Source organism: Priceomyces carsonii (genome assembly GCF_900007245.1).
Source record: "Priceomyces carsonii strain CBS4050 genome assembly, scaffold: Debaryomyces_carsonii_scaffold_1, whole genome shotgun sequence".
In the NCBI taxonomy this organism is placed as follows: domain Eukaryota; kingdom Fungi; phylum Ascomycota; class Pichiomycetes; order Serinales; family Debaryomycetaceae; genus Priceomyces; species Priceomyces carsonii.
The window spans coordinates 38,869-57,750 of record NW_026946674.1 but is presented as its reverse complement, the minus strand read 5'-3'; the positions used below and the strand labels follow the sequence as shown (position 1 = coordinate 57,750).

Here is an 18,882-nt window from a genome sequence, read left to right as displayed (position 1 = left end):
TATATATATATACTAGCAATTAGCAAAGAATGTAACTTTATTTCTTTCCAAAAGAATAATCTCCATTGATCCAGCGGTTAACCATATCTAACGAATTTTCAGGTTGATCATATGGAACCATATGGCCGGCATCGTAAATTCTTACGAAAGAGAAAATTCCGTAGTTTTTAACTTCACCTGCGAGTTTCCCATTTTTTGTTATATATGGTTTCAATGACGTCTTTTCGAACTGCTCATGATCACCATACTCGAGCGCATCGGACCAACCATGGTTACCTAACCAGTTGCATATAAAATCTTTGTCGCCAGCGTAGAGTAATACTGGGATGTCTTTATCAAGTAATTCAGCAACATATTGCTGAAATGGCATCATTTCATCACCGCTTAGTATAAAATTTCTGAAAACTTGGTCATCGCAGGAAGTGAAGATATCAATATTGGATGCACCAACAGCGTCTTTTACATAGTCAAGGTTCAAGTAGTCATCAAGATAATCCATTTCTACGTAACAATTGCCTCCATCACTGCAGTCCTTCCTTATATCGTAAGGATTTAAGCCTGTCTTTGAGTATGGACCGTACAATCTCTCTTCACAATACAATGTTGCAGGGACACATGAAAAAGCACTTGGAGCCGAGTAACACAACTTTGTTAAAGCAGCACACCTCGGATAATCAATTTCCATTTTCTCGCAAGAAGCTTCGTCAATTACAGCCGGATATCCTCCTTCACCGCATGCCATGGGTTTATAATATGCATATTGAATTAAAGGATCTGTTATTCCATTTCCAATCAACACGGACGAAAGTTCGAAAGATCTATCAGCGCGGTTTATAATCTCACTGGCAAAGCTGGGGATATAATGTCCAGCATAAGATTCACCTGCAATATGGAATTTATTATTAGTTAGCTTAGGAAATTTTTGGAAAAACAACTCCAAAAATATATAAACATCTTCAGCTGCTGCAGCCGTGCTTTTAATATCCTCTCCCTCTGTGTAAGAATATCCTACACCAACTGGCTGATCCAAGAAAATAACTGAGGCATTAGAATTCCAAGAATACGGATTAAAGACCGGTTGTAAAGTCGAATTAATCAGGGAAGGACCCAATTCGAAGAATAACCCAGTTGCAGATGAGCAACCGGGTCCTCCATTAAGCCATAAAATTAAGGGATCTTCTTTTGGGTTACCTCTTGACTCAAAAAACCAGAAAAAAAAGTGTTTTCCTAACTTGTCAACATCCAAATAGCCCGTGTACTGGTCAACAGAGTCCAAGCCTAAGATTTCGGGGTTATTTTTTTTAATTCTCAAATTATAACTATCGAACTTTTGATTACTTAAAGTTTGATATTTCTCTTTCGAACCAGTCTCTTCGGGTTTACTCAGGACCTTATTATTGAACTTGTCAGCAGAAAACTTAGAGTTATATTGTTTAATTTTACTCTCGAGATAAGAGTGACTGTGTTTCTTTTCTAAGTCTTTCCAAGCATCTAATATATCACCTATTTCGCTTGCCTTCAAATTGTCCGATTTCGGCCTTGCAGAGTTTAATAAGTCAGTACCTATCAGAATAGTATCTTCCTCTACTTCGTTAAACACAAACTGCTTAACTCCATCAATTGAAGGAGTTCGAAAAGCATTAGTTGTCAATGCTGTGACAGCGAAACAAGTTATTGTCGTGAAAGCTTTCATGACTCTGTGATGACTCTTCAAGAGAAAAAAAAGTATAATTTTTCCTTGAGTTTTCACCCCCGACCTTTTCTGCCATATGGTGATAAGGCAAACGCTTTTGTGTCACTTGACTAAAAAAGAAGTAGAGGTTTTCATCAATACTGGATACCAAAAGCAGCCTGCGGGTTCTAACTTCCCAAAGTAGAGAGTAAAATGAAAGTTTTGTCTGATTTATTTTATGACTGAAGGCTCTATTCAATGCTATTAAGCTCATGACTTTGCCCTAATCCACTGCACATTATCATATCGGAACTTTTTTCCTGCAAAAAAGATGGCCATAAAGTTGTCGCTTTTCCGAAAGACATGGAGTCACTGAGGGGAACGTTAAGGATAGACTTTTGAGAGATTCTCATGGCATGTCGTAGCCAAAATTAAAAGAGAATGGATAAGTATTTACGTAATGCCTCACTCTATTTCCGTGAGTCACGTGCTATTACACTAGGGGACTTTTATGTGAAATATAAAAGGACGAATAGTGACATAAAATGTATGTGAGGTCTATAAATATCAATTCAACTACGTAGGTCTCGTGAACAGTCGTAATCGTGTTTCGTCTCTTTATTTGTTTCCATTGACTGTCAAGTAGTTTAAATTTAAAAAGATAGCCTAAGTGGATTACGATATTATCATTAGATATCGTGGTACTATAATTGTTTAAGCAAAGAATTAGTTCAATCATCATGTCAAGTGTAGTAGATCAAAAGCAACAAAAGGTCATATTGTTCGAAGAAAACGGTGAATCATTAGATGTTCTTCAGTATAAAGATGTTCCGGTGCCTACGTTGGAATCTCCTACTGACATTATTGTCCGAAACAGATATAGTGGTATTAATATGATTGAGTCGTATTTTAGAAAAGGAATATATCCAACAGAGAAACCGTACATCTTGGGGAGGGAAGCTTCTGGAGAAATTGTTGCTGTTGGATCTGATGTCAATGAGTATCATGTTGGCGATAAAATTGCTTACTTATCAGGAAGAACCTTTGCACAGTATACCAAAGTCGATTCAAAGACCACAAACATTGTGAAATTGAAACCTGATGTCACTGATGAAGAATTAAAGTTTTATGGAGGGTTATTACTTCAAGGCTTGACTGCATTGACTTTTATCAACGAGGCATACTACGTGAAGAAAGGTGATTATATCTTGGTCTGGGCTGCTGCAGGAGGAGTTGGCAAATTGCTCGTTCAGTTAATTTCTCAAAGAGGAGCTCATGTCATTGCAATTGCTTCGACAGATGCCAAATTAAAACTTGCAAAGGAGTTAGGAGCAGATTATGTGATTAACTCCTCAAATGAAGACATTGCTAAAAGAGTCCACGAAATTACAAGTGGCAAAGGGGTTCAATGTTCTTTCGATAGTATTGGTAAAGACAGTGTCGATATTTCTATTGATTCTTTGGCAAGAAAAGGAACATTTGTTAGTTATGGAAACGCATCAGGTCCAGTTCCTCCCTTCACGATTTCACGCTTGTCACCAAAAAACCTTAAGCTTTTAAGACCGGTACTTTTTGGCTACATTAATGATCCAGAAGATTGGAAAAAATATTCGACAGAGCTTTTGCAATTAATTGAAGATAAGAAATTGAAAGTTGATATTACAAAAGTATATCCTCTTTCAGATTATAAAGATGCAGCGCAAGATTTAGAAGGCAGGAAAACAACTGGAAAGCTTGTATTAAAAATTCCTTAAATATTAAGAAGCAAAGATCTTTGTCATCTTGAGTACATATGTAGAGGATAGCTTTATCCAACACAGATATGAATAAGCCGCTTTTTTTTAAGCTGCCGCCTACTTCAAATTATCTCTCAACTTCTTTTTTTAAGGCTTGGTTTAATTCCTCAAAGCTTCCTTCTGTCTTACCAAAAATACCAATCCACTTGAGAACGTACACTAAAACTCCTGAAAAATCCTCAGTTTGAATAAATTTGGTAGATTCTTTGCCATCTTCTTCGTGTGGCAAGAACTCAAAGGTATGAGTTCCAGTAAACAAATATTCCAAGAATAAGGTCCCTTTCCATTGAAGCTTTTCCTCGTTGTTCTCAAGTACTACGGGTGTCATAGTTCGTACGGTCGAATCACCTTTAAACTTCAATTGTATTTTTGGCTTGGAACCGGGCTTCAATTCGCTAGTCTCTGATTCAAACAGTACAAAAAAAGGATCCCACTTAGCATGCGACGGCAAATCGAGAAACACAGACCGCACCTTATCTGGTGCGGAATCAATTATAATAGTCTTCAGTATTTTCATTGCAATTCTTTCTTTTACCTGCAAATCTTAAGGGTTCTGAACTCGCAAACAAGTATGTCTTATGTACTCCTTTTATTTATGCAATTCTGATTAGTGATCTCACCTAATATAGTATTCTCCCTAACATTTCAAGAGGCTGTATCATGTATATGCAGGCCAATTTTCAATATTGCAAAATAAACTCGTTCTGATCTACGTTTTAATAGTTCATTTGATGTTCCGTTCCTCATCGACTCTGGAAATCCTTATTAAGAAAAGGAGGAGGGAGGATAAACAATAGCTCCATCTAGAAATAAAAAGAAAGCTGCCTTAAGACTGGAGGTTATAAATGATGATAGTTGATCAAAATTCAGTACCTTTGGACATCAGGACTATCTAAATGAAAGAAGAAAAAAAAAACATAACTTTTGGGTATCCAGAGCATGGCATGCAACTGTATTCATTGCTAATATAACCATTGAATTTTAGAAAGTCATTATATTGATCTTTGAAAATGAATTGAGTTTCCGTCCTCAGTTATCGACCCTTAAAGATATCTAAAAACCTATTCTATTCTACTGCGCCAGTGCTTTCCGAATTAAATGAAGAAATATGGAATAAACCATGGTATACATTTCACATACTATCTTAAATTGACTATTTATGGAGCACTGTGTCCTCCGTCGCTAGACTAATTCGAGATTTTGTTACAAGAAATTAATCTAGAACTTTACTTTGAATGGCACCTGAAGAATGGTTGTGGTTAAATGCATCATTCACTCAAATCTCAACCAATCACAAATGCCTCATGATTATTGTATTGCATGCAATTATCCATAAAGTTCCTTCATGGAAACTTCCTATTCATGTATACTTTTTAATAGCTTATTTTTTCCTAAGGAGGCGCAATTTAATAGCTCTCTTCGTTCCATATTTGATTGTTTGTATACATATTTGTGTGTTTTTCGTGCTTTACCGGCTGTGAAAAATTACGACCAGGCACTTTGCAGGCAATAATTTAAGACTGCTTTGCTTGGCCATAGCCCTGTACATAATAAAATATATAAAAGGTTTGGGCACATATAAAAAATTGGACTGTAAAGAATTGGCTAAGCTAGATTGCTTAAAACTTCAGTATATGTATATGATTCATAGATATGGAATTCGGCGATGAAACTCAAAAGTGCTCTTACATTCGGGAGAAGATATTAAAGCTCAAGAATATCATTAAAAAATATGCTAAATTTTGTGGTCCTGGGTTGATGGTATCGGTTGCTTATATGGATCCAGGTAACTATGCTACCGGTGTCACAGCTGGAGCTCTGAACGGTTATTCACTTTTGTTTATTGTTTTGATTTCCAACATTATAGCTATTTTTTTGCAGAGCCTATGTATCAAATTGGGGTCTGTCACAGGCTATGATTTAGCTCGATGCAGCAGAGAATATTTACCTCATTGGCTTAATGTGATCCTTTGGATCCTAGCTGAATGTGCAATTATAGCTACAGATGTTGCTGAAGTCATAGGATCAGCAATAGCATTGAATATTCTTTTGAAAGTTCCTTTACCTGCTGGTGTAGTCATTACTATTACAGATGTTTTGTTTGTATTAATGGCATATAGGAATGACACTTCCTCTGCGAGGTTTGTTCGCTATTTCGAATATGTTGTTGGGGTTTTAGTTTTGGCAGTGGTCATATGTTTTTCCTTCGAGTTGGGTGCTATTTCTACTGGTAAGGACACTGTAAGAGACATATTTAGAGGTTTTGCGCCTTCACGTCAAATGGTCGAAGGTAATGGGTTAACAATTGCCACTTCTATCATCGGTGCAACTGTTATGATACACTCTCTTTTCTTAGGTTCAGGTATAGTCCAACCTCGACTCAGAGAATATGACAAGATTCACGGCCATATCAAGCTCGAAGAATTGAAAGTCGAAGATGATACTCAGAGTAAGAGCTCTGATGAAAAAAAAAGCGGTCAAAAGGCACGTGAAGCCATGTTCTTCTATAATGAGTATCGTCCTTCTTATGAAGCTATTACTTACTCCCTAAAATATTCAATAATTGAAATGGTATTGACTTTGTTCACTTTTGCATTGTTCGTCAATGCAGCAATTTTAATTGTTGCTGGCTCAGCATTATACAAAACACCTGAAGCCATCGATGCGGATTTATTCACAATTCATTATTTGTTATCTAAAAACTTGGCGCCTGCAGTAGGTACAATATTTATGGTAGCATTGCTCTGTTCTGGACAAAGCGCAGGCATCGTTTGTACAATAGCGGGCCAAATTGTATCAGAAGGGCATATTAACTGGACAGTCAAACCATGGATACGTAGATTGGCTACAAGAGGTATATCAATAGTACCTTGTTTGATCATATCGCTCTGTATTGGAAGAGACGGTTTGTCGACGGCTTTGAATGTCTCACAAGTTGTTATATCTTTTTTGTTACCTCCGCTTACAGCTCCATTGATCTATTTTACTTGTAAGAAATCTATCATGAAAGTCGAACTTCCTAGAGATGAAAGCGAAAGAGATGGCGAGTTGACAATAGAGTCTAATGATGAAAAGTATAAATACATGCATAATAACATGTTGACTACCATTTTAGTAATTCTTATATGGATCTTTGTTTCAGGTTTGAACATTTATGCAATTTATGATATGGCGAAAAATGGGGTAAGTGGATAGATTATTACTACCTTTTTGAATCCGTCATCAAAATGTATTAAAAAGAAAAAGACTAAATAGGATATAAATCTTTAAAAGTACCTCTTGCATCGAGACTTTTGATTATTAAATAAAATATATCTAAAGTTCTTAGTAGGCTAAGAAGATGCAAAATCTCTTGAACAAATTCGCTATTTATGTCAGTTTATACTCGTCCTTAGGAGAGAACAAAATTTTAATGTGCTTGTCCTTATGATAGAGTAGCTCCTTGAAACCTTTCTCAACGCCATCTTCTAAGTGGATTTTGGAGGTTATTAGTAACTTCACTTCATCTAAAGGTATAAGTCCATCTTCCAAGGCCTTTACAACTTCCTCAAAATCTTTTTTAACAAAGCAAATAGATCCTGTCATCAATTTCTCGGAAAAGGTTATATCCATGGGATAAAATGGAACGGCCTTGTGTGCCCAAACAGCAACGTTTACCGCAGTTCCTCCAACAATGAGTGCTTTCAACCCTATGCTGAATGTATCTGGTACACCAGAGCAATCAAAAGAGCTCTGGAAGCCATTGCCATTAGGAGAGAGCGCTTTCAATCCTTCTACGCATTGATCAACTGTCTTTCCACAAGGATCAAAAACTTTGACCCCGAGCTTTTCAGCTAGACGCCTTCTTGCTAAAGCTGGTTCGCTAACTACTATTTGACCAGCTTGGTGACCCTTCAAGGCAAAAATTGTGGTTAGCCCAATAGGTCCACCTCCCAAGATCAAAGCAGTCAGGCCCTTTCTAAAATTTGAAATCCTTACAGCATGCCATGACACTGCTATTGGTTGCGTCAAAGCAGCTACATCCATAGGAATATCATCATCAAACTTGATAGCCTTTCTGGAGTGTGTGACTAAATAACTTGCAAATCCACCATCATCAAATCCCAAGCCAGTTAAGGCAAGGTAAGAACAAGCATTATAGCGCCCTTCTTGGCACGCTTCACATTTAGGCATATTGTAGCCTGGTGAATTTGGAAACATGAAACTATCGCAGCATGTACCCGTCACTTCGACGACAACTTTATCACCCACTGCTACATTATCAACATCTTTCCCTACCTCAACAATTTCCCCACTAATCTCATGTCCCATACAAAGCGGTGCAGATTTATTTGAGATTTTGTTTTTTGAACCCTCTTGACTAAAGAATATTGGTCCATCTGTATACTCTTTCAAATCAGACCCACAGATACCACAATAGTGGACCTTTATCTTCACATCTGTAGGTCTCTCAAGTTGAGGTTCGGGGTAGTCTTCATGATAACGAACATCATTCCTTCCATGATATACAATTGCTTTCATTGCTACAAATATTCTTTTTTAATCACCCAATATTTTGAGCTGGATGGGGTCTATATTAATATTCAATGTTTGCTTTCCAGTGGTCCAGACCCTTGTTTCTTTAGCTCTGCCGGCCAACCCACTGTAGATAATATTTAGATATTTGTATACAGGTGTTTCCTTATCAAGCTTTTCATGCAAGCAAATGCTCAGGATGTGAAAAACTGCATTAAGTCTTTTGCACGTGCTATTAATTTCATAACAACGTTTACTACTCTTGTTTCTACGTCGGAGACTCGATGTAATTTAGTAATGTAATCTACTAGTTTATTATTCTAATTGGCTAATATATCTTAAGAAACTGACATTCTAATCGAGGAAAATTTCATATAAGGAAAGATCAATGGAGTCATGACCATTTCCAAAGGAGTATTATATGTCATAAGCTTTTCTTTTTGTATGAATATTCTTGTAGTACAATGTGTGAAATTTTTATCTTTCAGATGGGTCCTAACGTACTCTATTTTGATATTCATCAATTACCGAGATTGGTTTAACATATTCGCCAACTGGTTTATATTCAATATCTTGAAACACGGGTCCAAAAGCTTTTGGACCACCAACATCTAAAGCCTTTTCAGAGTTTGTCCACAAGCTATTAGGTGCGAACGCTAAGACAAAAACAACAACTCCATAGCGGTAGTCAGGTGTTCCAACGGCCTCTCCGCTATCAGCGTAGCAAACTGATATTAAATCAGGAACAGAGCAAATTACTTCCCAATCTGATGAGCCTTTCTTTTGAATCTTGGCAACAATATTTTCATTCTTAAATGGAATGCACAACTTATTCTTATGTTCGTCTTCAATTAATACTTCGCCGTAAACATGACCCTTGAAAAGACGTTTTTCAACTCCAATTATTTTACCTGCAAAGATTTTCCGGCCAGATCTGGAGCCGCCTATGCTCTTCAAAATTATCTCGGGTAAGCGATCGATTTCAGACTTTTGACGGGCTATACTGACAGCCCTTCCGATTCTCCAGGCCAATGAGAGTGTATGATGGACAGTCATAGACTGGACCTGTTTGCTTGTCATAGGGGAATTAACAACACCAACACTTGCTCCAATTTCAGAAAGCGATGCTCGCAACATCCTTTCGACATATGTTTCACTCTGAGCATCTGTGATGAGGAATTTGTTACCATTTCCATCTGAGACTGATGTTAATTTAAGGACCATCTCATCACTGCAAACTGTTGGAAGGACTTGTGAATGCGTAGGATATGCACGTCCCATTAGATCCGCATCTATAACAGGCAAATTTAACTTCGTAGAGGAGCCACAATAAAGTCCTTGAAGACCATTTCCACCCCCAATTTCTAGGGCAAATACTCCGTCTGCAGTACTCATGGTATAATCGAATAATGCTTCTGCAGCATCGACCAACTCACTTCCAGCTAATTGTTCATCCGTCACCGTTGGTGATCCTGCAAATCCGACAGTAACGTAAGAACCATTTTCAGTACTGTATCTCGAAACATCATCGGGACTTATGACTTTTATGATGGCACCATCCCGCAACATATTTCTCACGTCAAGGTATATTGGATAGGGTGTTCCTCCTCCACCACACCCAAGAATATATGTCCCAATTCTAAGATACTCCAAATCGACTTCAGATAAGAGCCATTCTCTGTCTTTGTTAATAGAAGGAATATAACTTATATGATCAAACGCTATTTCATCTTCCCTGTTTTCATCATCTTGTGCGAAGGTTGATTTTTTTACATTATTGCTTGACTCATTCGTACGCGAATTATCTGTTTTATTATTTTCTGAGTTCTCTGACAGTTCTAAGGAGGCAAAAGCCTCAGCAACTCGACTGTAGTCAATATCCCCCACAACTTTGATTCCGAATGAATATGTTTTATCGACATAAGGTACAGGATCGTACCTAACATCAACAACTTTTACCGAGCTCTCAGAAGCACCTTTCTGAACAATTTCCGCCGTAACTTCCTTAGTCAATCGTTCAATAACTGCTTCCTTTTCATCGATGGATAATAAAACTTCAACTCTCTCTATGGAAGAAGAGAGTTTTCCCATTGCCGCACCAATTGCATTTGCAACTTGAAAATATGGCGGATGGACAACTTTGGAAGCTCCATCTAATTGCTTAGGTGCAATGAAAGATCCACCTCCAACAAGTAATACTGGCAAAGGTTCAGGACTTGTCCTGATCCTGTCAATTACTCTTTCAATCTTATTCTTTAATATTTCAGAGAATTCTTTCTTGAACTCATCTGAGAATTCATTTCTGACCAACTCTGCATCTCCAATACTATATAGTTCATTCCCGGTTTTATAATTCATGGCCACTGTCACGTCGGAAGTTGTCAGAATAGATCCTCCAAAAACTTTGGATTTCGTCAATATCTCTGAACCTACAGAATCTGGACCTATAGTTAATCCCTTTTCCGATTGACGCACAATTGAACCACCTCCTAAACCAATACTTTCAACATGAGGCATAGAAAAGTTCATTCTAACACCACCTACAATCGAATGAGCAGAGACCTGTCGTGGGAAACCATTAGGTAATAGAAGACCCACGTCAGTAGTTGTTCCTCCTATATCAACAACCATGATATTCTTTCCAACAATATCTTTCTCTTTGGTGCAAAGAAATGCTGCACCTCTCATAGAATTAGTGGCACCTGAAGAAAATGTTCGGATGGGTGCTTTTAATGCATCATGGATAGTAAGCACAGTCCCGTCATTTTGAGTTAAAAAGATTGGACAATGAAAACCAGAGTTTCTGATAGAAGAAATCAAAGAATGGATTATTTTTGTAGCGAAAGTTAAAATAGACGCATTCAAAATCGAAGCATTCTCCCTAGTTAGAAAACCAATTCCAGATACCAGGGACGATAAAACAATATTAGCATCGGGTATTATTTCTCTCACTATTTTTGCAGCACGTATCTCATGGCTTTTATTTATAATTGAAAAGATTCCGACTATAGAAATTGATTTTATTCCCTTTTCTTTTATTTTGAGAGCATGCTCACGAATGGCATTTTCGTCTAGGGGCTGAATTTCATTTCCATCCACCCTATGCCCACCGTTCACACTTGCATTGTAACAGTGAATAATTCTTTTTAACCCTTCGGGGAAATCAGAGAAAGGGTACATACCGCTGGAATATGGGCCGCAAAGCCTGATCACGGCTACCTGCTCAAGTCGAGCTTTGTCTTGTTCAACTACTGCATTAATGAAGTGCGTTGTTCCAATTGTCACAGCTAACACCTGGTCTGGCGAATAATCTGACTTGCCCTCAAATAATTTTCCAAGAGCACTCGTAATACCCTTGGAGATGTTTGGCGTGGTCACAGACTTGTGGAATGATATCACACCTCTGTTGTCGCTTTCTAATAATGCGGGATTGAGTAGAACTGAATCAGTGTTTGTCCCGCCGACATCGATACCAATAAGTAGACTTTTTTCCAGCATCCGTGGCAATACAATATTTTGACCTTTTTTTTTCACTGTAGTATCCATTCTTCAGGTAACTTCGCCATATTAAATAGGGCCGGCCTTGACTTTACATAAAAATCATCTCGTGAAAATTACCGTTTTAGGAGACGCAGTAAAATTCACACCAATGGAAACCAACCCGAGATTCATTATTATTTTCTCGAAATTATTTCTATATTGGTTATCTCCTGCATTACAGCCTTGGTCTTTTGCGCTTAGTTTTTTTTTGACGTGCGACGAATTTTTGGATATCATATCACTGATTAACCAATTCGGGAAACGTTTCCGAAGTTGTGTTTCACCATCAAAGTAGATTAATATATAATGTATGATAATTCTATTGTCAAAATGCAACCGTTTAAAAAATAGAACCATAACATATAAGATGACTGTGAAGGGGACTATATCAAGGATAAACGAGGCCGTCAAAGTAAAAGGGGAGGGTGTGGAGCAGATTACGTATCTCAGGAATAAAGACATCATACCTATGGGGCCAGAAAGAAGGATTTGGGGTCAGTTCTCTTATATGTTCTATTGGTCAATCACTAATGTAACAATAAGTACTTGGTCAGGTGCTTCTTCTTTGTTGTCGAACGGTCTATCAGTCGGCGAAACTATGGGAATCATTATCATAGGAAATGTCATAATCGCAACTCTAGCTCTTCTCAATGCGGCACCCGGTGGGTATTACCATATAGGGTACACTATCTCTCAGCGTGTTGTGTTTGGTATAAGGGGCTCTACTATTGGAATAGTTATTCGGATTATATTATCTATTGTTTGGTTTGGGTCACAGGCATACTTGGGGTCACTTTGTTTGAGCTGTATCTTTTCTAGTTGGAGTAGTAATTATCTTAACATGAAAAACACCATTCCTGAATCTGTCAACATGACGACCAGAGACCTAGTTGGCTTTGTTATATTTCAAGTTATTTCAATTCCTTTATTATTTTTGAAACCAGAGAAGATAAACAAGTTATTGATGGTGACGTGCTGTGCGACATTCTTTGCCATGATGGGCATTACAATTTGGGCAGTTACTAATAATGGTGGAAGTAATGGTCCATTAATGACAACATCCTCACAAATGAGTTCATCTGCAAGGGGTTGGTACTGGGTTTATGGTATCAGTTCTTGGTATGGCTCTCTATCTTCCGGTGTTGCAAATCAGTCAGACTTCACTAGGTTCTCAAGGAAAACATGGTCATCTTTCTGGGGAACTATATTTTCGTTGATAGTGATTGGAACTATTATACCGCTAATGGGATTGGTTACAGCTTCTGCAATGAAAGAAACTTACAAGGAAGAATTTTGGTTGCCAAATTCTATAATCATTCAGTGGCTAGAAACAAACTATAGCCCAAAGGCGAGAGCAGCTGCCTTTTTCTGCGGCGTTTCTTTCACTTTGTCACAATTGTGCTTCAACACAATGGGAAATGGATATGCTGGGGGGATGGATATGGCAGGAATCTTGCCGAAATATATAACAATAAAAAGGGGTGCTGTATTGACAGCCTTGTTATCTTGGGTTGTACAACCTTGGGATTTTTATAATACTTCTTCCACATTTGTGACAGTAATGTCTTCTTTTTCAGTATTCATGTCACCGATTGTTGCAATCATAACTTCGGACTTCTGGGTGATTAGGCGAAAGAAGCTTAAATTGTCACATTTGTATGTGGATGACGCTAATGGAAACTATTGGTACTCGGCCGGTTGGAATTACAGGTCATTGATTATCTGGGGTATTTCATTTGCACCTGGCCTTCCGGGGTTGATGAATGGAGCGAACCCTTCAATTAAAATAAACTCCGGAATTCGTAATTTTTACTACGGTAATTGTCTATTTGAGTTTTCAATTGCCTTTTTCTTGAATTGCCTTAGTGCTTATATCTGGCCATACAAGAATGTGGAAGATGTCGATAATATTGATTATTTTGATTCTTTCACAGAAGAAGAATGTAAACAGAGAGATATGATAACTTATCAGCAATGGAAAGGAACTACAAATATTGATAATGTTCATATTCCAGAAGAAGGTCTCTTAAAAGAGTTGAAAGATGCTTCAATCATTTCAGCTGACGATTTGAGTAGCTGATGAGTGAAATTTGATTCATTAATCGTCAAAAAATCTTGATATTATATTAGCAGGCAATACAATCGTAATTTTCTTCATTAATGATGTCTCCATTATCAATAGAAAGCCATGCTCGTTCTAATCTCTCTATGGTATTTCTTGCTACGAATGTACCATTGCTTGTGACTATTTTCAACGTATCTATAAATGCTCGCCTATGTGAGCCTGGAGGAGAGCACATGCCTGCAATGAATACTGGCCAATGCACCGCGAGCCCATAGTATTTTATATCTGCTATAGATAGTAATTGTTCTGCGATTGTCTGTACACATTCTTGAATTGCTCTTCCATATATGGGTTCATCAAGTAGAACTGCATAAATATATGCTCTTAAAGCATTGCAGTGACATATATTGCAAGCTTTCATGCGAGCACGCTTCTTGATATCGTCAATCTTGAAGACGTCCATTTTTGAAGTTTCAGTTAGATCCACGATTTGTAATAACTCGAACGCTTTTTCCTTGTAACTCTGATCCAATTGCAAATCGTGTAATATCCCCGATGCACCACTCAAAGTGACTCCTCGAGCTCTTAAATCCATTGAGATTTTTATGAGCTCAACGAATACTGGAGTCAAGCTTTGAGAATAGCATTTCAATAAATTGAAGCCAGCATAAATAAAACCTTCTTCTTCAATTTCTCTTGAGTAAGAAAGAATTGTAGAAGCTTCTGATATATTTCTGATAGATCCACCATTTGGTGCTGAAAGACATGCCGTAGTTTCTGCCGTTATAAACCAATTCTTAGCAAATGAATACATGTGCAAAACCATTTCATCTTCCTTGAAAAATTCAGAAGAAGAAAGCATAAGCTCACATTTCTGCAAAATTCCCAAAGCTCCAGTCAAATGTAACCTCCAAGTGTCTGTTTTCTTTGCTGACCTTTCTGAAAATAAGAACATTGTACTCATTAAATAACATGTCATCTCCTCAAATGAATGACAATCGTAGACTCCACATGATAAGATATCAAGAGCACTTTGCATTGTTCTTCGCCTAACAAAATCCCATCTAGCATCTTTTTCCTTAACACAAAATAGATTAGCGGTAACTGCATTCACTACGTATCCTACGATAGGATACAGCCTAGCAAAAAAGAAAAACCATTTTGAAATATAGTTTTTGCTGTCATCGATGACCAACGAATAGTTATATATTGACTTTGATTTAGTGAAAGTTAGCCATATCAATAACTGAACATCCGGATCGTTTTCATCAAAATAATCTGTGTATGGTTTGCTTCGCTTTCCAATAACTTTATTGAAGATTCTATTGTATTCATCGATTTCAAATTCGAAGACCCAGTTTTCCACGAATGAAGGTACAGTATAGGTCTTGGGTTTCGAATTCAAGAGGATTTCAAAATTCAGCGGCAAAGGGATGGAGGCTTCGTTGTCATCAATGGTAGGTCTTTCAGCAAAGTGATTCTCTTCTAAGAATGCCTCCTGAAACTTCCTGATGCTTCGTGTAATAGCATAATCCGAAGGTTGCATGCTCGATAGTACATCCCCGGTATTTGATACTTGCTGAATTATCTCCTTCTTCGTTTTTCGAGTGTCAGACCTTTTGAACCTCTTATTCGGTTGGTAAACGAATATATCATAAGAATAAACACATTCATGACCCTTCCGGGAGCAATGACGACACTTCGGTTTAGTCTCATCACATTTAATGCTCCTCTTTTTGCATTCATTACAGCCCCCGTGGCTATATTTGGTCTTCTTTTTCATGCTTCCCTTAATAACATGCTTATTACTTATCTGGAGGGAAGGAATCATATACAAACGATCATCAAATATAAAGCACGTGATGCATTAGCTCGCTTATCTGTAGCGTATAAAATATATGAGTTTAGAGGTTTTTGAAAAATACCAGAATAGAAAAAACAATTTTTCAGATTTTATATAGTTGCCAGGAATTTTAAAACTACACTTATATTTGTCCAGGTGTATCTTTTTAACTATAAGAGAAAGGCCCATTACAATTCTATTTCTTTAAGATCAGTTGCAATTTCGAAGTCAGCGGCTGTTAAAAGTCTTAGATCGGCCAATGTTGTATCTTTACTAATTTCTGTTAGTGTCAACCCCTTTTTAGGGTCAACTTCAAAAACAGCTAGATCTGTGATAATTTTTGAGACACATCTAGCTCCAGTCAATGGGAAGCTACATTCTGTAAGGATTTTTGGTCTCTGCTTTTTATCCACATGTTCCATCAATACAACAACTTTAGTTTTCGATGGGTTGGATACCAAGTCCATGGCACCACCCATTCCTTTAATTCTTCCAGGTAGGCCCCAATTAGCTAGATCTCCATATTGAGATACTTGAAAGCCACCCAAAATTGTCAAATTGATTTTTCCCGATCTTATCATCGCAAATGATTCTTCAGAGCCAAAAAGACTTCCCCCATCCTTCAATGTTACAGTTTCCTTTCCTGCATTTATGAAATCAGCGTCTTCTTTACCTGGTTCAGGATAATCGCCTAAACCTAAAAGGCCATTTTCTGATTGCAAGCAAACATCAACTTCTTCAGACACATATCCAGGTGCTAATGTAGGCATACCTATGCCGAGGTTTACGAAGCTTCCATTTTCAAATTCTTGAGCAGCCCTTTTAACAATTCGAATCCTCCTTTGGTCAGCCTCAGATAACTGAGTGCTCTTTTCTGATTCTCCTTTGCGAACAGTCAATATTTCAATGTCTTTTGGTGAAGTCGATTTAATGACTTTATCAACATAAATTCCTGGTAAATGCACATCTTCAGGTTTAATTTCCCCTGGTTGGACTATTTCTTCAGCTTCAACGATTGTTAATTTACCAGCTCTAGCGAAAACAGAATTGAAATTTCTTGCAGACCCCCGAAACCAACAATTGCCTAGATGATCGGCTTTATATGCTTTTACAAAAGCAACATCGCCAATGATAGCTTCTTCAAGTAAGTATTTTTTACCGTTGAAAATCCTAGCTTCTCGGGGTTTTGTGGTCTCGAGGACATTGCCCTTGTCGTCATATTTTAGTGGTAGTTTACCCTCCTCTAACCACGTCCCAACACCAGTCGCAGTGTAAAATGCAGGAATACCTGAACCCCCCGCTCTACACCTTTCAGCCAAATTTCCTTGAGGACATAACTCTAAGCTAATCTTTCCACTCAAATACATTTTCTCGAAAGTTTTGTTATTCCCAATGTAAGAACTAAACATCTTAGTTATTTGACCCGATTCAAGGAGCTTGCTTAATCCTCTTCCATCTATCCCTGCATTATTAGAGACAGCTGTTATATTTTGGACATCTTTTTTGCTCAACAAACCTTCAATCAATGTTTCTGGTAAGCCACATAATCCAAACCCGCCTGACAACAATATGATATTAGATTTTATTCCCTCTAATGCCTTTTCAACAGAATCAACAACTTTTGAATTGGAAAGGAACCTTTTACTTGAACCAATGTCCAATTTGGGTCTTAAGCGGACACCAAGCAATCTTAACATGGTTACGCTTCTACTTTAGTCTATTATAAGTTTTGATCTCTAATTGCCTTGATATTGTCTTGTTATATATTTATGTAGCGTTATGGATTTTCGGAAATGTGTATTTCCGTAGTCATATTCAAACGGATAATGTATCCGGATATATGTTTAAGAGATTCGCATCGCTAAATATATAAAACCATGTCAACAGAAGAGAATATGCACTAAAAGAATAGAGACAAAAGAAACTAGCATTGTGTCGGACTTATACTTAGTACCACCGCATTTTGAAATGAGCTTCTTCCCAAAATCTTTAAAAAGTAAATCTGCTGGTGATATCGTTATTTTAGCAGCCAAAAGGACACCTATATCTAGATCAAAAAAAGGGCCATTAGCTAACTCTTTCCCAGAGGAATTATTGAAGCAAGCAATTGAAGGAACCATAAATGCAAGTGGTATTGAACGCGGGCTCGTAGAAGACGTACTAGTGGGCACTGTTCTTCAAAATCTAGGAGGGCAAAAAGCTTCAGCTCTTGCAGTGAAGTCACTAGGTTTTCCTCCGTCGACAACGATCAATACCATAAATAGGCAATGCTCTTCCTCAGCCCAAGCTTTAACATATATGGCAAATTCGATAAGATGCAATGACAACAAAATTGCTATTGCAGCAGGGGTAGAATCAATGACCTTTGATTACTTTCCTCACAGAGGAATCCCAACCAGAATATCCCCTCATCTTTTAAGTACTGCAAATCAGGAATCAAAAGATGTTCTTATGCCAATGGGAATTACTTCAGAAAACGTTGCTAAGAAATATGGTATCAGTAGGAACGACCAAGATTTATTTGCGTTTGAAAGTCACGTCAAGGCCCTGAAAGCCCGAGACTCTGGCCATTTTGCAAAAGAAATTGTACCGGTCGTGACGCATATCCCCTTAGACGAGGAGGGAAAATCATTTAAAACTGAAGTAGTAACAGAGGACGATGGTATAAGAAGCAGTATTTCCTTAAAAAAATTAAGTGAATTGAAGCCTGTTTTCGATGAGAACGGAACTACTACTGCTGGAAACTCTTCACAGATATCAGATGGTGCATCCGCAGTCTTGATAACAACAAGGGAGGTTGCTGAATCTTTGAACCTTAAGCCAGTTGCTAGGTATATATCCAGTTCTGTTGCTGGCGTGGAGTCCAAGTATATGGGAATTGGGCCTGCTGTCGCTGTTCCTAAACTTTTGAACAAATTAGGATTGGGTGTTAATGATATCAACTTGTGGGAATTAAATGAGGCATTCGCATCTCAATCGTTGTACGTTATTGATAAATTGAAGATTGATCCAAAGAAAGTAAACATATTTGGCGGTGCAATTGCATTAGGGCATCCACTCGGCGCCACTGGCGCTAGATGTATTTCTACATTAATAAATGCTCTTGAAACAACTGGAGAGGAGGTAGGTGTGGTATCCATGTGCACTTCCACTGGACAAGGTTATGCTGGTCTAATCGTAAAAGAATGAGTTTAAGGCGATAAAAATACAAATTCCTTTAGGTAACGCTATATCAATGTCATCTTATTATTAGACGATAGAAGAAAGAAGTTATTTTACATTTTCTTTTAGATCTTAGAGCAATGGTATATAGTTCATATTCAATGGTCTTTTGAATATTTTAACTACAATATATTGTAAGATTTTAAAATTTCCACATAAGTTCAGAAAATTCAAAAGTTGACAATAATCGAAAATGCGTTATATCTATAAATTTTTACTTTATATGACA

The 18,882-nt window shown here is 37.6% G+C and overlaps 10 protein-coding genes across 10 annotated transcripts; 4 read left to right on the top strand and 6 right to left on the bottom strand.

Annotated features, from left to right (window-relative positions):
* Positions 1-37: 37 nt before the first annotated feature.
* Positions 38-1,693, bottom strand: PRCAT00000030001 (S10 family peptidase; the record flags this gene model as incomplete). The annotated part of the gene is made up of 1 exon (XM_062953010.1): positions 38-1,693. The coding sequence occupies one exon, from the start codon at positions 1,691-1,693 to the stop codon at positions 38-40; it is 1,656 nt and encodes a 551-aa protein (XP_062806886.1).
* Positions 1,694-2,412: 719 nt separating this feature from the next.
* On the top strand, positions 2,413-3,426 carry PRCAT00000029001 (NADPH:quinone reductase; the record flags this gene model as incomplete). Its single annotated transcript, XM_062952898.1, has 1 exon — positions 2,413-3,426. The coding sequence occupies one exon, from the start codon at positions 2,413-2,415 to the stop codon at positions 3,424-3,426; it is 1,014 nt and encodes a 337-aa protein (XP_062806885.1).
* A 109-nt stretch (positions 3,427-3,535) lies between these two features.
* Positions 3,536-3,985, bottom strand: PRCAT00000028001 (uncharacterized protein; the record flags this gene model as incomplete). The annotated part of the gene is made up of 1 exon (XM_062952787.1): positions 3,536-3,985. One exon carries the CDS (start codon positions 3,983-3,985, stop codon positions 3,536-3,538), a length of 450 nt encoding a protein of 149 aa, XP_062806884.1.
* A 1,136-nt stretch (positions 3,986-5,121) lies between these two features.
* Positions 5,122-6,663, top strand: SMF12 (divalent metal ion transporter; the record flags this gene model as incomplete). Its single annotated transcript, XM_062952676.1, has 1 exon — positions 5,122-6,663. One exon carries the CDS (start codon positions 5,122-5,124, stop codon positions 6,661-6,663), a length of 1,542 nt encoding a protein of 513 aa, XP_062806883.1.
* Positions 6,664-6,837: 174 nt separating this feature from the next.
* Positions 6,838-7,989, bottom strand: IFE1 (putative dehydrogenase; the record flags this gene model as incomplete). The annotated part of the gene is made up of 1 exon (XM_062952565.1): positions 6,838-7,989. The coding sequence occupies one exon, from the start codon at positions 7,987-7,989 to the stop codon at positions 6,838-6,840; it is 1,152 nt and encodes a 383-aa protein (XP_062806882.1).
* A 489-nt stretch (positions 7,990-8,478) lies between these two features.
* PRCAT00000025001 (hydantoinase/oxoprolinase family protein) lies at positions 8,479-11,481 on the bottom strand (the record flags this gene model as incomplete). Its single annotated transcript, XM_062952454.1, has 1 exon — positions 8,479-11,481. One exon carries the CDS (start codon positions 11,479-11,481, stop codon positions 8,479-8,481), a length of 3,003 nt encoding a protein of 1,000 aa, XP_062806881.1.
* Positions 11,482-11,890: 409 nt separating this feature from the next.
* PRCAT00000024001 (nucleobase cation symporter-1 family protein) lies at positions 11,891-13,603 on the top strand (the record flags this gene model as incomplete). The annotated part of the gene is made up of 1 exon (XM_062952343.1): positions 11,891-13,603. One exon carries the CDS (start codon positions 11,891-11,893, stop codon positions 13,601-13,603), a length of 1,713 nt encoding a protein of 570 aa, XP_062806880.1.
* A 46-nt stretch (positions 13,604-13,649) lies between these two features.
* On the bottom strand, positions 13,650-15,371 carry PRCAT00000023001 (Zn(II)2Cys6 transcription factor; the record flags this gene model as incomplete). The annotated part of the gene is made up of 1 exon (XM_062952232.1): positions 13,650-15,371. One exon carries the CDS (start codon positions 15,369-15,371, stop codon positions 13,650-13,652), a length of 1,722 nt encoding a protein of 573 aa, XP_062806879.1.
* Positions 15,372-15,619: 248 nt separating this feature from the next.
* PRCAT00000022001 (uncharacterized protein) lies at positions 15,620-17,128 on the bottom strand (the record flags this gene model as incomplete). The annotated part of the gene is made up of 1 exon (XM_062952121.1): positions 15,620-17,128. One exon carries the CDS (start codon positions 17,126-17,128, stop codon positions 15,620-15,622), a length of 1,509 nt encoding a protein of 502 aa, XP_062806878.1.
* Positions 17,129-17,399: 271 nt separating this feature from the next.
* POT1-2 (Pot1-2p) lies at positions 17,400-18,620 on the top strand (the record flags this gene model as incomplete). Its single annotated transcript, XM_062952010.1, has 1 exon — positions 17,400-18,620. One exon carries the CDS (start codon positions 17,400-17,402, stop codon positions 18,618-18,620), a length of 1,221 nt encoding a protein of 406 aa, XP_062806877.1.
* Between the last annotated feature and the right edge of the window lie 262 nt (positions 18,621-18,882).